The following is a 16,592-nucleotide window of genomic DNA, read 5'->3' on the forward strand; positions in this document are numbered from 1 at the left end:
GGGGATTGTATGGTCACGAAAAGATGAAAAAAAGAGGGGAAGGAGCATTGGAGGGGGTCTTCTGCTCAAATGTGAGCAGAAAGTGCTAAAATAATTCTGAGAAAAGGTGTAATTTTTGAAGGCTTACTAGCACAATCTGTATCTTGTGCCAAAAATGGCCACCTTTGTGCAGTATAACTTGAATTATCTGTGAAGTGTTTTGAGGGTGGAAAATGCTCTGCACAGAACTACCAGCTGAAATCTGAAACTTTAAGTCGTGGTTGGCATACAACTGCTTTCTGAAGGGTTTGGCTTTGTGTTATAGCACAATCCAGAGAAAATCCTTGTTTTCTGCTTCTAAGCTACAGCCAGACTCTTGCAGGGACAGCTGATGAGCTTTAGCCTTGATGTGGGCACAATTTAAACAAATGCTGCAACCCAGACCCAGTGCTTGACCCCAGCTATCTGTAATCAGAGAGATCTCAGAACAACTCTGACCCTAAACTGGTGACAGGCTGCTATTAGAAGTGTCCTTTGGTAAGTCCCAAAGCCATAGTTCATAGAAACCAAACAAAAATAAGGGCTGTATTTTAACATATTAGTGGTGAGTACAAATGCAGTCATTGCTGTCAGTAGCGGTGCAAGCACATCGCATGCTGTGTGGTTAGTGTTTAAACTTGTCACTTGTTCTTCTGCACAAGGGCTGGACACCTGATGTCACACCTGAGAGCTATTAATAGGAGTGTTTGAGACAGAAGAAACCACATCCACCTTGTAAGTGTTTAAAAGAAGCTTTGTTGTTGGGAAGGTTTTGTTGGTAAAAGAAAGCCAAGTCATAACCTTCTTGCCTTCAGACGGGAGCTTTGCCGAGAGGAGGGCGTAACCATCTTCCTTCAGGAAGTTCGAGATACAAAAGCTCATGACAAGGAAGCCCACCCTTCCCAGTGCCCCCAGACCGGTTCGTGCCCCGCTGTCCGCAGCGGCTGGGGCTCGTTGCGGCTCTCCGCCGCCCCAGGTGTTCCACGCTCGCCAGGTGCCCCTGGCAGGGGAGGCGGCCCCGGGCGGGCCGCGGGCGCCTCTGCCGGGGTCGGGCGGCGCTGCCGCTCCCCGCGCCGCGCCTCCTCCGCCTGGCAGCCAGGCGGGCGGGCAGGGACCGGGAGAGGGAGAGAGAAAGAGAAAGGGAGGGCGCCGAGCTCGCCGCCGCCCCGGAGCTGTGGCAGCGCGGCGGGCCTGGGCGGCAGCCGGACCCCCGCCCGCCCGGCAGCGGGAGCGCCTCGGCCACGCCGCCCGCCCGGGGCCCCCGCCGGCCATGGACCTCTCCCTGCGGCTGCTCCTGGCGTCCTGCCTCTCGCTGGGGGCGGCCGGGGAATTTGACAGAAGGTAGGCGCGGGGAGAGCGGGGGCGGCCGGCCGGGCAGGGCGAGCTCGGCGTTCCCTCGGGGCGAGCGGAGCTAGCCCTGGCTCTCCCCTTTTCGACGCGGGGCGCTGCGGAGGTCCCGGGGCTCCCGCCTGGCACCTGCCCCCGGCGCTGGCTCCCGGCGAGGCGGGGCGGCCGGAGCCCTCGGCGGGAGGCGTGAGGCGCTCCCCGGTGCGGGCCGGGCGGGCCGCAGGTGGAGGGAGGCGCGGGGCCGCCGGTGCTGCTGCCGGGGCTGCCGCACGGCGCTGCCGGCCCCAGCCGCCCGCCCTGCCCTGCGCCGCCGAACTCGGGCTTAGGTACGAGATAAGTTCATTGCTCTGGCGGGGCCGCGTCCCGAAAGAATTAAAAACAAAGCGCATCGCGTGCTGTACAGATAAAATTAGTTTATTGACGCCCGGAGGCACTCCCAGCGTAGGGCGGCGGAGATCGCGGCTCAAGTTCTGACACGAAGCTCGGGGCGCGTGTGCCCCGTCCTGTCGCGTCCTGTCGTGTCAAGTGTCGCGACCGGCAGAGCTGCAAGGGAGCGGGCACTGCGCCCTGCGGGACAAGCGGCCAGCGGGACCCCCGCCCTCCCCAGGCATTCTCTTTGTTTTGAATCGCATCTGTTCAAACGCAGCGCTCACGGGATTTCATTTCAGCCTGTCCTTTAAAGACATTACTGATTGGTGTCAATAGTTTGTAACTGCTTGAGGCCGTGGTATCTTTTCCTTGGAACAAGGGAAAACTACAGCACACCTTTTATATTTAATTTCTGTTTAACAGAACTGTTTAACAGTCCAAGAAGCTTTTTTTTTTCCCCCTTTAATGTTTCAGTGAGAAAATTTGCCATATATTGTGAACGAAAACAAAGCCTAAACTTTATGGTGGCCTTTATTCCATACTACAGGTTCCGTTTCAGACTTCTGAACTTCTGTTCAGTGCCAGCCTGGGAGTGGCAGCAGTGAGCATACTGCAAAGCATGTCAGCTTTTTCAGGCTTTGCTCAGTTATCCAAACTATCATTTCTCCCTTCACCTATTGTTGTTTGCATTTTTTGAAGTGAACAGAGTATTAATGATAGAAATATCCCAGGGTCAGCTGAGAGCAGTTACTCTCTTCAAAAAAAGTAAAAAAAAAATTACGTATCTCTGCAGGAGAGGTTTTTGCTGTTCTTTGTCCTTTGGGGTTTTTTGGTTGGTTGGTAATTTTTTTTTTTTTTTTTACCCTAGGGTGATTTGAGCTTTTAAAATGTTTGATGGTTTGAACTTTTAAAATGTTTCACCAGACTTTGTTGAACTGTCTTGTACAGGTGGCCCAGACAAATGGTGCCGTCTGCAGGACTGTGTCGCTTCGGAAGCAGAATTGACTGTTGCTGGGGCTGGGCCCGGGTGGCCTGGGGACAGTGCCAACGTGAGTATCACTGCTGCTGGGGCTTCTAGTCACTTGTAGAGGAGGCTTGTACACACCTAGTCATGTCTTTCACGTGTCCACACACATCCTTACCATGCAGGGCTAGGCTTTTGCACGTGTGCACCTGTCTGACTTAGAAGGATGCTGTCATGTTAAAATTCTGTCTGTTTTTAACAGTGCTAAAAATGATTGCAGTCAAATAAGGTAAAGTGGAGTTAGGGCAATGAGAATTTGGAAATTCCTTTTTGGTTTCTCTTCGTTTTGTACTCTGATCTTATGACCTGCTGTAACTACGCTGTGTCGTGTTACAGGCGCTGCAGGGTGATAATATTTGCATCCAAGAAGGAAACCAACCAAAATTACTGATATTTCACTTAGAACATTGATGGAAATGTTCCAATTAAGTATTAAGCTCAAGTATTCTTTCAGTAAACCTAAACTAAGGGAATAAATCTGCCTGACAGCATCCTTTTACTGGGTCACACGTGAAAAGACACATCTCTGAGATTCTCACGTCTATCTAGACTCTTTGATATGACTGCAGGATAAACCAGTAGATAAGTCTTCATCATAAACTACATCTTCACTAGGAATTCTGTGGAGGCAGCTGATATGTGTAAAAATTAAAATTGTTAGGAGCGACATAGAGACCTCAGCTTGTTAAAATTACAACCTTTGATACTGGGGATGCTTACTAATGTGTTTAACACTCATACATGAGGGACATCCTGAAGTTTTTGGAGGAGCAAGCCTATATACACTGGTCCTTAGCTTTTTTAATTTTATTTTTTTTATTTAGACACAAACATATGTGGATGAGCAAATATTCTGTCAAGCCATTTTCAAAATAAAACAGGTGTTAAATGCTGTAAATTCCTAGTCTGCAGGACAAATATTTGGCAAAAGATAGGAAAAGCATTGGAAATGCAACTCTCAGCAAAGGTTTTGTTCAAATCTGTAAGCAGCAAGACTGGTTTCTCTCTTCCTAAGTATGTTAGAGGCCCATAAGGTTTAATAGATATACAAGGTGACTAGTAAAAAACTATGGAAAGTACTTCTGGATTACAACATCCCTGATACTGTTTCTTTGATGCAGAGTTCTCAGGTTTATACCTCTCAGGCCATACAATGAATAATTTTGATTTTTAGGACTCTAATTAGTAACAAGTAGTCCTTTCCTTGGTATGAATTTTATGAAGATGGAAGAAGAATATTTAGTAGGTTGATTGAGGTTACTCCAGAGGCAATAAGATCTATGTCCACCTTTTGTGATGCAGTTTTATTTGACAATCATTGTGTGTTTAAGTGTTTGAGGCTATGAGGGCTCAACTGGAAAATATAAATAACTGCTTTGTTTAAAAAAAAAAAACCCAAACAAAGACCAAAATAGTCCAGACTACTGTGTCACTTTTCTTAGACAAGTTGTCTTCCATATTGTGACCATAAATTACAGCTCATGTTTAGGTGAAAGTCAGTTTCTCGTTATTACCAAATCTGATTTGTGTTTGTGTTTTTATGATATTGGGAGACGGAAGTTGCATAAATTTATACTATCAAAAGATTAATAATTAAAAATTGGAAACGAGACAAAAGTAATAATACACATTTATTTGTTGTTCTTTGAATTCTGTCAGTAAGTTAATTTTTAGTGCTAGCTTTTCCAGATACTATAAATGCTTTTTTCTTTTCCTTAAGGCTAAAGGTAGGTAAATTGTCACCTCCTTCCACTGCATTTTAGTCCATTATCCACAAATTTGTCTCCATGCACATTTAGAAGACATGTAGATAGGTATTTGCTGGGATCATCTCCAGTAATTGGGACCAGACTTTCAAAAGAATACATTTATCGCTTAGGTGTCAAAAAGCATTTTCTCCTTTTTTTTTTTCTTACACACGGATAATTTTTTGAATTGCTGGGTCAGACGAGTCTCAGATATTTAGGTGAAAATATTACTGAAACCATCAGCAGCTCCTTCTCTCTTCTAAACAGGAGACAAACTATTGGCAAAATAAAACATGAAATTCTGCCCCAGTTGCGGGTGGTGAAAATTCCAGACATATCACAAAGCAGGAGATTACACTAAATGAGTCTCTCTAGTGCTTGCCGCCAAATAGAAAATCTGTAGTCAACTCTCCACCTTGGGAATGTGGCACCCAGTATGTAGGATTAACCTGGCGCAGAAGGCAACATTCCTGGCCTCAAAGGAAAACTTGGGTATTTTACTGTACAAAGGAATATCACTGAAATTTTTCCAAAAAGTCGAGTACGTGATAATTTCTTCTGCTTTCTCTCTGGTCAAAGGTAAAGCTCTTAGCCCTGTCCCCAAAACGAGTGGCATAGATAGATGTCAGACTTTCTCCCCTAGATGTACGTTTTCTTTGGTGTTTTAGTAGAAGTTCTGTTTGCACAAGGAAAACAAGTATAGAGTCAGGCTTAAAAATTAGCAGTGAAACCCAACATTTATAAATATGTCCAAAAATGAAGCTTGAAATATTTAGGCAATAATGCTGAGCTCTTTACTAGTGAGTTGGAACGGCTGTTTTTTAAACCAACTTGAGCCATCTTTGGTATGCCTGCAACTGCTACAGCACCTTTGGACTCTCACCTGCTTACTCATGCATAATTTACCACACGAGCACTAATTATCTCTAAATTTATCCTTCTGACAACAAACGTAAGGGGAGAGACGTGCTGGAGCCAGAGTGGAGCAGGCACACAGATACATGATAGGGTGGTCCCAGTTCAGAGACTTCTGAACTGTGATGAGCCTAGGGCACATGGTCACTGATATACCTGGATATGTTTTCTGCTGTCCAGCTGAGCTGCTCCCCCAAGCATGTGTGGGTGTGCCCTCTGCCCACAGCTATTGAGAAAAAAATGTGTTTATTTAAACCAGCAGTGTGATTTAAGGTAGTGGTTTAGTTGTGACAAATGCTTAAGCCTGGATATGTCATCTCTAGCAGAGCAGGAGTGTGGTGCAGCTGACGAGTGTCATTAAGGCCTTAAGGCTTGGTGACTCCATGCTCCTGATCTTCCATCCATAATCCATCCAGAGAGCTGCAGTGGAAACTGAACTGTGTTAGTTTAACTTGGTTTTGTGAAGTGTGAAGTTATTCCTTTTATGTCCCTTTGACTGGCAAGGGAGTGCACGTGGAGCATAATCCTGCTCAGTGCTGCTTAGCAACGCCACTCAGCATAACTCAGCTGTCTTCTACTCTTATAAACATGTAGGAAGAAGTTGAAATAGGGCCCTCCTTTAATTTGCACTTCTTTCTTTACAACATCCTCTCTCCTCTTTACACCAACCAAGACTTGTGCACGTAGGTCTGATCTGTGTGTAAGCTTCCTTCCAGAGTCTGTCAGTGTCAGCTGTAACATCTCAGCCAGTAAAAGTATTCACTCTGCAGTGACAAGCAATTCCCTTCCCAAATGCCCGTTCAAATTCCAGTAAATGTGCTTAGAAGTTGTCCTTCAAACTGAAAGAATCAAGAACTTTGAATCAGGTTGGATTTTTTTTTCTTTCTTGTGGGTTTTGAATACCCAATTGAGATCCATGTTGAGGCAGCTAAATGATTTTGAGATTGATAAAAATATGGGCGTGTTTTCAAAGCGTCTGAACAAATGTAACTCAAATTCATTGGCATTTCTTAGTCCTTGTAAATTGAAAGTCCATCCATGCTTGTTTAGTGGCTTAGATTTAGAACTGTGCATGTCTTCCATCATTAACATAACTAAGTAGCTTTTCTTAGATTTTGATTTGGTATTTAAAAGATTAGTTAATTCAACCTGGTGTATTGAAAGGCTAATTTGTAAGCAACAGAAATTATGTTTAAACACCAACTATTGGTGCTCCCATGAAGTGCCCTTGTCATTGGTAAGGCTGAATTTTTACACTGAGGAACTCACTGCATCAGTGCTCTAAAGTTAGATCTTAAATATCCCACTTGAAATTAGTCCAAAAATCCCATGTTGTTGCCCAACCTGCAGGATTTACTTGCACTTTAATTAGTAGGAGTGGGAGTAATAGCTGTAAGTGGGAATAATCACACAAAAGCCTACCTCTCTGAAAGATGGTATGTTGATAAAGTACCTGATGAAATATGTGTAAAAATAGGGTTGTTGTTGTCTTGCTTTATGTCTTACTGTTGTGCACACAGCTGAGCTATAACCCAGAGTAAAAGTGAGGGTAGAAAGAGTTGTTTCTGAATTTCTTTTCTCAGAGCAAGGGAGGTGACTTCCTGTGACACAGTATTTTTGCTGAAAGCAGGTATCAGTAGTGCATTTTTAATTCCTAAATGCTTTTGCATTGTAAGGCAACAGCATCTGTGGTACTGAATGTGTTGTCCTAACCCAGAGCCCATTCAAGGGGTTTTAAAGGACACAGGGACAACCAAGTCAGGACACAGGTCCTTGCACACATCTTGCAGAAATGCAAAAAAAATTCCTTGTGGGTATTTATGCCACTCATCTATCTAGGTTCTCTCAAAACTGTTCTTAAAACTAATGGTCTGTCTGCCTCTTTTTTTAGCTGGCTTACAAATATCTCTATAGTTTTTTCAGAAGCTATAAGAATAATTTCTGTCTCTGTGTGTGTCTTTCATGAACAAAATATGCCTGCTTTGAACCTGGCTGTGTGTCTGTAGTTGATTTGTACACCAGCTATATTTAGTCAAGGTACACTACAGATGTGAAGATTGTTTCAGAATTTTAGCTGCAGTTTAACAGCAAAAAACTGGAAAGAGATAACATTTTAACATAGATTAAAAAAGTTCAGAATTTTTAGAAGAAAAGCAATACGAAGTGGCTTGAATTCTCATTCTGCATTACAGTTTGGACAACTCCTTTGCTGCAGCTGATGGCAAAAATGGTTCTTTTTGCTGTGTTAATATAGATAGATACAGAAGAGAAGACCACATCTGCAGCTTCTATAAACAAATGCAGATCTACTGTCTGACCCTCTGCTGACTGGAGTCTGTGTGACTGTTGGAGTCAGCAGATTTTTGTCTGATGGATGGAAAGTTTGACCAACAGAAAATGTTTAACAGAAATTAAATTTAACTGAACGTGGGTTTGGTAAGCAGTGATATTTGATGACTTCACCCATTTCTATGTGTAATTCTCCTTAAACAGTAAGAAAATCCATGCAGTCTGTCTCCAGAAGGGGTGGTGAAGATGAGTGTGCTCTTTCAGAGAGCCCATTGGTTGTAGCTCCATCTGGTTATCTCCTCATGCTGAGGTTTGAGTGTTTTTTACCTGGGAAGCAAACCCAGAGTAGGTCAACAAAGTAGTTTTCCACCACAATTGGCTTAAAGGCCTAGGGACAGAACAGTCAAGGATTTATAAAGTCAAACCATCAGTTTACACCTCCCCTTAGGTTAGCAGCATTAAAAAAGTGTTAATTGAAGGGTGTCAGGCTGGCATTTAGATTTAGCCAAACCTGGTAGAAAGCATATGATTTCAGGAAGTTTGATTGCAAGAGAGAGGAGCTTGTACAAGTTGATGTATAGCAGATGCAGGCATAGCTGAGTGCTTTGCTGGGAACTGTGCATGATGCTGCCTTCTGACAACCCTTGGGAAGGCTCTTGCAGTGTCTGTGCTGCTGCTGCTGTCCTGATGAGCTCAAAGGCTGTGTACCTGTTCTGTGCAATCTCTTACAGGGCTGTGAGGTGGTGGGAGGGGGAGGAAGCAGTGTCTGTGCTCTCATTGATGCCTAGAAGGAGATTTTGTATTGGTAAAAATGAAGTTGAAGATGATTTGCCCATATAAATCATCCAACACATCAATGGGAGAAGAGGCCATGGGCAGCTTAGGATTTCTGTTTCCTGCATGTAGCATTGCTTTCAGTGGAAATGGCAATTCTGTATAGTCCAAGATGCACAAAATAAAACCATGATTTTGTCAATAACGACCTGTGAAAATAAGGATTTCTAGGAGGCTGATCCACTAAAAGAAACATCCCTAAAGTCAGTAAGAGTTTTGCTACTGAATTTGGGGTTGCAAGATCAGAGTCTGAATTAATGCATTGTGTTGGCAGTGTTTAATAAATACTGATATGGAGCATGTCTGCTTCCTATAAAATGACTGATATTTTTGTGCATCCCTGGTACTCTTCAAAGAAAAGGCATTTTATACAGAATTGCAATACTGCTTTACACTGCTATTCAAGAATAAAAATGAGGTTTTGCTATTTTTATTCAATTTTTTTTCTCAGTTTAGATCCTTTATGCCTTTAAAGCATGACTTGACTGTGTTAAAGATACAGTATCCTTTTCCATTTCCCTACTGCATTCCTCATGCACTTCATATGTAGATTAGTAGTTTTGCAGCCTGCTTTTTTCTAAGGAAATGTCATCAGTAATCAATTTGACAGTTGCAACTGTAGTACATTCGTAATTGCATCTTCTCTGAAAGCCCAGCAACAGCCTGAGGAGCTTCCTTTCACTGTAACCAAGGCTGAGGGACTTCCTAGTTAAAACCAATTTAAACAAGTATAAGTTGCAATCATAGAAAAGCCTGAAGTGTTGGTCACACACTACTTAAAATACAAAGAGCTGCTGTTGCTCAAGTCCCAGCCTGCTATCACAAGGCTGTGTAGCCTAACAAGCCATGCTGCTAACATTAAATTTATTGGCAAATAAATTTATTTCAAATAGCCCGAAACATATATCTGTGTTTTCATCTTATATAAGTTTTGTAGCATATCTTGTTTCATGTGGTAGCAAGAGCTGAAAAGGTTTCTTTTAAAGTAAGTATTACTTTTAATTTAGATGACATTACATTTTTAAATGTTATAAAAATGACCAGTAAATTTGTGTGCCAACATGTTTATTGGTTGCAGATGTTCAGATACAGATAAATGGGTGTAATTTTAATTGCTCTCAAATTAGGATCCAGATGCTAGGCCTTTGTGTTTGAGCTGTGGAGACAGTGTTAAATTAAAAATATATACTCACACTTAAATGAAAGGATACTGTGTCTTTAAGAAAAGCATTTGTGCTCCATTGATGGAAATGTTGAACCTGAACCATGAAACGTGAGAATTTTTACAACTACTTACTCTATGAAGTTTGACAAAGTGTAGTTCCTTAGTTGATTGAATAAGAATAGCATCACATCATTATATTTAATTACTCTTATGTATCAGAATGTGTTTGTTAAATCTCATAAAGAGATCCTGATGTAAGGTATTTCCATTTTTAAATGTGTACTAGAATTTTTTTTTATTTCAGAAAAGCTCTGAATGCTGAATGTATGTAATTCTCCAGGAATGTAACAAGTTGATAAAAACCACAGCCAAGTCCATCCTCCTTACAGAGAAAAAAAAAAAAAAAAAGCTGGAATTTCTCTTTTGGATTTGTTTTGCAGCGTTCTACGTCTTAAGGCAGAGAATAGCCAGCGTAAGGTGCCAGCCCAAAGGTTAGCTGAACATATTTCTTGAAATAATTTTGACAAATTTATGACTTGGAGTTATGGCCTTGAAGTCATAAGTTTACATGAAAATTTTAATATGTGACAAGAAGGTAATTTTTTGTTGTTTTTCATTTTTTAAGCATTTGATTTGGGGAAGATGAGGAGGGAAAGAAATTAACAGGGCTATTTTATCCTAGACAATTGTATATATATATATATATGTACAATGATATACTTTTTTTCTAAAATATGACACTTTTTCCCTTTTCACTCCTTTATTTTACCCTCAAGCCCTGTGCAGTATTTTTCCATTTCTGCAAGTTGTTTGTACTACCAGCAATGCATTTACAAGCTGTCAGACCTAGGAGGCCTAATTTGCTTTCATGGCATTGAATCATGTGCAGTGAGAGGCTATTTTGGAATGGCTGAGGCACTTATTGCCCTCCACTGCCTGCTTTGCACTTCCACTACAGGTTCTCCTTCCCAGAACATGGAAACTTTACAGCCCTTGGTCTCCAGCAGTGTAGAACCTGGCAAAATGAAATCGACATATTTTACTTTGGTACCCAGGGCTGTAGTCTGCTGCTGCTTAGGAACTGATGCATCTTGTTTGTTCCTGACTCACTGGGGAGGTTCCAGAGGACTGGAAGCTGGCCAATGTGACCAGTTCACAAAAAGGGTGGGAAGGAGGATCCTGGTAATCATAAGCCTGTCAGCCTGACCTCAGTACCTGGTAAGGTTCTGGAACAGTTTATACTGAGTGTAATCATACAGCACTTACAGGCTGGCCAGGGTGTCAGACCCAGCCAGCAGGGCTTTAGGAGGGATAGGTTGTGTTTGACCAACCTGATCTCCTCGTATGAGCTGGTGACCCTCCTGGTGGATGCAGAAAAGGCTGTGGATGTTGTCTGTTTGGACTTCAGCAGGGCCTCTGGCACTGTCTCCCACAGCACACTCCTGGAAAAGCTGCCGCCCCTGGCTTGGACAGAAGTCTCTTTGCTGGTTCAAAACTGGCTGGATGGCCAGGCCAGAGAGTGGTGGGGAATGGTGCTGCATCCAGCTGGGGGCCTGTCACCAGTGGTGTTCCTCAGGGGTCTGTGCTGGGGCCAGCTCTGTTCAGTATTTTTATCGATGGCATGGATGTGGGGATTGAGTCTTTCATTAGTAAATTTGGGGCTGACACTAAGCTGGGAGTGTGTGTCGATCTGTTGGAAGGTAGGAGGGCTCTGCAGAGAGACCTGGAAAGTTGGATGGATGGGTGGAATCCAGTGGGATGAAGTTTAACATGTCCAAGTGCCGAGTCCTGCATTTTGGCCACAATAACCCCCTGCAGCATTACAGGCTGGGGATGGTGTGGCTGGACAGTGCCGGGCAGAAAGGGACCTGGGGGTGCTGGTTGGCAGCCAGCCGGACATGAGCCAGCAGAGTGCCCTGGTGGCCAGGGAGGCCAAGGGCATCCTGGGCTGTGTCAGGGATAGTGTGGCCAGCAGGAGCAGGGAGGTCACTCTTCCCCTGTGCTGGGCACTGGTGAGGCCGCACCTCGAGTGCTGTGTCCGGTTCTGGCCCCTCAGTTTGGGAAGGACTTTGAGATGCTGGAGCGCGTCCAGAGGAGGCAACGAGGCTGGAGAGGGGCTTGGAGCACAGACCCTGTGAGGAACGACTGAGGGAGCTGGGGGTGTTCAGCCTGGAGAAAAGGAGACTCAGAGGTGACCTTGTCACTCTCTGCAGCTCCCTGAGAGGTGGCTGTATCAGGTGGGGTTGGTCTCTTTCTCCAGGCAGCGCTGACAGAACGAGAGGACACAGCCTTAAGCTGTGCCAAGGGAAATACAGGTTGGATATTAGGAGAAAGTTTTCACAGAAAGAGTGATAAAGTACTGGAGTGGTCTGCTTGGGGAAGTGGTGGAGTCACCATCCCTGCATGTGTTTAACAAGAGACTGGATGTGGCACTCGGTGCCATGGTTTAGTTGAGATGTTGGGGCATGGGTTGGACTCCATGATATTGAAGATATCTTCCAACCTAGAGATTCTGTGATTCTTTTTGCACTCCCTGTGGCAGAGGCACGAGTCTCAGACAGGGAGGAGCAAAGCAGTCAGCCATTCATCTCTGTGAAATCAGCATTGTTACTGTGATACAGAAGTTACACTGCTGAAGCTAGTGGACGTTTTATATTTGAATAAACAAAATATCAGTAGGACCCAGTTGGTCGTCTGTCACCACACAGAGACACTCATGCTATCCCATTTCTACCTGTTGGAATTCTGTGAACGCATAGAAAAATTCAGGCAGCAAACAGGCATTTGAGATGATAAGCACCATTCTTCAGGTTGTTTTAGTGAACCACCTGAAATGCAAACATGAAGCTTGACAAAGCATGAAATATTTCTCGCTTTTCTAATTTTGTGTGTGTTACATCAGATTTCTGCTGATTTTTAAGAAAGAGTACTTAAGTGTATAAGCATTAGATTAACTTCTACTGACTTCATTAAATCCTATTGATTTCAGTGTTACCCATGCTAAAGTTATGCATGCTGTGTAGTGCTGTTCTGAATATCAAGGCATTCATAAGCCAGAGTCTGGATTTGTCTGTGTGGTTTAGAAACACATTTGGCAGCAGTCATAGCCAAGGCAAGAATTCACTGCAGTGAATGACCCACACTGGTTGCAGTTTGTCAAGTTAATGTGCTGTTACCAGAATCAAAAGTGCAAACTGAGTAACTGATTTACTCGGGTAAGTGTTAGAGTTGTGCATGAAAAATAAGGAGCCACTTACTAAATGGAATGTATGTTTCAGATAAAATGTATGACCATTTTGACAGCATGAATGTCACAAAAAAGGGCAAATAATTTCTGGAAAAATATTCAGGCATTAGGTACTACCATTTTGTCTGATGTTATTGTCAGTTTTTAGTTACAGAAGCTGGTCAAGGACATTTATTATCTTCCCCAAAAAAATAGATTAAGAAGTCTTGTGCAGATGAAATTATCAGAAAATTAATACCCAGTTGTCCTAGTCAGGCTTATTAATCTCTGCAGAGATATATTCTGTGACTATTAATTCACTTACTTGGGAAGCAAGCATTTTTTCAGAAGTAATTCCCTAATGTGAGTTATGGGTATGATGTGTTTTTACCACCTTCTAGTAACTTTGAGGTGGGATGAGCTTTATGCATTCTCTTACAGTTGTTAGTAATTAAAGTATATAGTTGAACAAAAAAGAAATATGCATCTCTGAAAGATCTACAATGATTTATTTTATAAATTAGCTCATCCCTTTGGGATCCTAGATCAAAATTACTGTGAATAAGGTAGTTTCATTTTCCTCAGCATGTTTATTTGATTGCATAATTTATAAAGAATTGCAAAAAGTAAACAGACAGAGATGTGAGCTGCAGCTGACTCTGAGGGAGAGAAGTATTATGGAGCTTGGTGTTGTGGTCTGTGAGCATCACAGGAGGAAGGCACCCAGGTTCAGGTGGAGGAGACAGCCTAGAGGAAAGCTTCTTTCACCTACATGCAGGTCTTGTTAGAAAGCTGGCACTGGAGGGAATGTAAGAAACGATCCGAAGGTGGGAAATGTGTTCTGCAATCAGCAGTGTAAGAGGATCCAATGAAGTTTTGTGAAGCTGAATACACTGTGTAATCATTTCTGGGCTGCTGCACAAATTACTTGCTGTGCCTGGGCAAATTGAATTTTAAGGAGCTGGGATCTTGAGTCAGAATAAATAGGAGGCTGTATGTTACTTAGGGAGAGAGGGCAGAAACAAGGCCATTCGGGCAGATGGTTAGCATAGTTTGTTTCAGATGCAGGTATTTCTGTGCATAATTTAAGGCTTCAGAGAGATGAAAAAGAAGTTCAGAAATTGGGAGGCAAAGCAGAGAAAAAGAATAGAAGAGTCATACGCGATGCTGTTTTAATGAAAAACATAGCTAGGAGTGTTGGAAGACCAAAGGGAATTTTAATTGCCAGGAATAATCCATTAAGAAAGCTGAGGGATTTCCATTGCTGGGCACAAATGAAGGGAAATTAGTCAGGTAGGAACCAAGCAGTGCAATCTGCTGGTTAGGACTTCACCAAACAGTGTTTGCTAGTCAATAAAGAGATCATTAATGTTAAAATTCTAGAAGAGAAGGAATAGAGGGGACAGCATGTGGTAGTGACCCATGCCCTCAAAAGTGGGCAGCTTATGTGGGGGATCTGACAGAGTCTGAGGTGCACTTCCAAAGCAGTTGTGGGGGAACTGTGTGCATTGGGAGAATACACATGAAATGAAAACATCCCCCAGCATTACAGACCCATAATGAAATTGTTGAATGTGTTTTTCATTTGTTGTATTTGTGCAACTAAAAATAATAATTCAGAATGGTTGAGTAATGCTTGGATAACACCTACAGAAAGCAGTGGCTCAGAAAATTGGTGGCTTCTGGCTTTTTCACGAGCATAATGCATGCTAGCAGCATGTGCACTTCACCAGAAATTCTTTCTTCCACTCTCCCACACTTGAGAAAAAGAAAAAATCAAACAACCCATCATAAACCCAAACCACCCATTCATATTTCAATTCCTTGTGTTATTTTTACAGGAAGTTTAATTTGTCCTGAAGTTTAAGTGAGACTTAAAATGTGGTGTTTGTCACCTTATTTTTGGGGGGAAAAGGTAGTTCTTGCCAACCTTGAAAAAAGGTACTCAGATTTATGGCCAAATAAAAGGCCCTAGGATACCTCCTTGAAGTTAATGGGAACTGAGAGTAAATCTTCACATCTGACCCAAGAAAAAAGCATTGAAAATTGTCCAACTGAAGCTAATAATGATGAGACCAGAGTTTTTTTTTTTTTTCTGATTACCTCTTGAACGAATTGGTCAATAAAGTGAAAAGGAAAGTTTAGTTATAGTTTATTATGTGTCACAGATAAAAAAGCAAGACTTGACTAAAGATGAAAATTGCTGTGCTTAGGATTTTTTTTCTGTCCATGTCAATCCACATTCCTACCCAATGGGAGTTCAGCTTAACAGCTTTCAGAGAATAATCCTTGGATGTGGTAGGTCTGCTTTGATACTGGTTCAACAGTAAATTAGCAGTCTCATTTTGAGCGGCACTTGTCTATGCCAGTATAATTTTAACTTTTGTTTACCAAAGTTACTATTATAAAGAGTAGAAAGTTTTTACTGAGTTTTGGCAGTCCTTTTCAAACCCCTCTGGATTTCACTGCCCAATGCTCATAAGAGAGTGACTTTCTCAACTTGGAGTAACCCTTCTGTCTACGTTTCCTTCTTTCCTAGTAGGGAAGCAAGTGTTACATAACAGGCTGAAATCCAGGGACATGGGTTATTTCAGTCATTGTAAATGTGGGTCACTTGGAAGGAAATGATGGTTTATTGGTTGTGGAGGAATTCTTAAATTCTCAAGAGGCAAAAAGTAGTAATTGGGAGACTTTTTTTCTCCATTACTTGTGAGTCTACTTGTTTTCAAAAAAAATGCAGAAACTCCATTTGTCTGTGTGTGAATGGAGTGACTGAAGTATTCTGTTCTGTTGTATCTGGAGCTTTGCAGGAAAACAAGAAGAATGGAGAATTAAAGGACCCAGTCACATCAGCACATGTAGTGTATGCTCTGACTCATGCCAAACAGCTGAAATAATTGTCTGCTATTAAAAGAAATGCTGAAAGTCTGGCTTAGGCTTATTTTTGTACCTGCATCTGGTTGTTGCCAGTGTTCAAATAGAGCTCAGTGAGTGGATTTACTGCCTTGTATGGGCAGCTTCTCCTTTGAATAAGGATTTTCATACTAGAGATGGCAGGGCTGGAGCTGACCCACCCCTCTGGGCCTGGTGATTCTGGTAGGGCTCAGCAGGGACCCCAGCCAGGCATGCAGACTTGGCTGAGCCATCTGATTGTTTATTCCTGAGCACCCTGCAAAGCCCTGCTAAAGTTAATTGGAAGATGCACGAGTTTTATCCTGTGGGTGGCTTGATTCCTTGTAGGAAATGCCATCAGATTTATCTGTGGTGTTGGCTGAGCTACAGATGTTGTTAAGCTTACTGCAAAGCATTTTTTTCCTGTATATAGAAATTCTTCAGTTTTAATATTGTATTGAATTTCAGCTGTGTCTAAATAAGATTTGAAATGGTGAAGTAGCCCAAGTTCATAGAATGTCCTCTAATAAACAGGTTTTCCTCAAGAACTGTGTTTGGCAGCAAACGAAGGTTTCCAAATACCCACTTAATGTGCAAAACCCCCAGTGTTTTATGATGACTGACGTTATGGACAGTGGTTTGCTAGTCATTTGAAAGCTTTCCTTGAAATAATAGAGATTTTTGTCTTCAAGTATGAGATTTTTTTTCTCTATCTGAGCTGCTGCTAATGTACAATCTCTGCAATTGAGGGAGGGGCCAAGGCAT

The 16,592-nt window shown here is 42.5% G+C and overlaps 1 protein-coding gene across 2 annotated transcripts in view; it reads left to right on the forward strand.

Moving 5' to 3' along the window:
* Nucleotides 1–1,288: 1,288 nt before the first annotated feature.
* The window catches only part of NPNT (nephronectin), a 48,493-nt gene continuing 33,189 nt past the window's right edge, over nt 1,289–16,592 (forward strand). Inside the window, exons 1-3 of one of the 2 annotated variants that reach the window (XM_054294200.1) lie at nt 1,289–1,359; nt 2,683–2,783; nt 10,150–10,200. In XM_054294200.1, the coding sequence (XP_054150175.1) occupies nt 1,289–1,359; nt 2,683–2,783; nt 10,150–10,200 (223 nt within the window). The remainder of the gene's footprint in view (nt 1,360–2,682; nt 2,784–10,149; nt 10,201–16,592) is intronic. The other variant, XM_054294208.1, reaches the window with a different exon arrangement.

The sequence above is a fragment of the Melozone crissalis genome, unplaced genomic scaffold (genome assembly GCF_028551555.1).
Source record: "Melozone crissalis strain CALT ecotype California unplaced genomic scaffold, PUWL_Pcris_2 ptg000006l_1, whole genome shotgun sequence".
Taxonomy (NCBI): domain Eukaryota; kingdom Metazoa; phylum Chordata; class Aves; order Passeriformes; family Passerellidae; genus Melozone; species Melozone crissalis.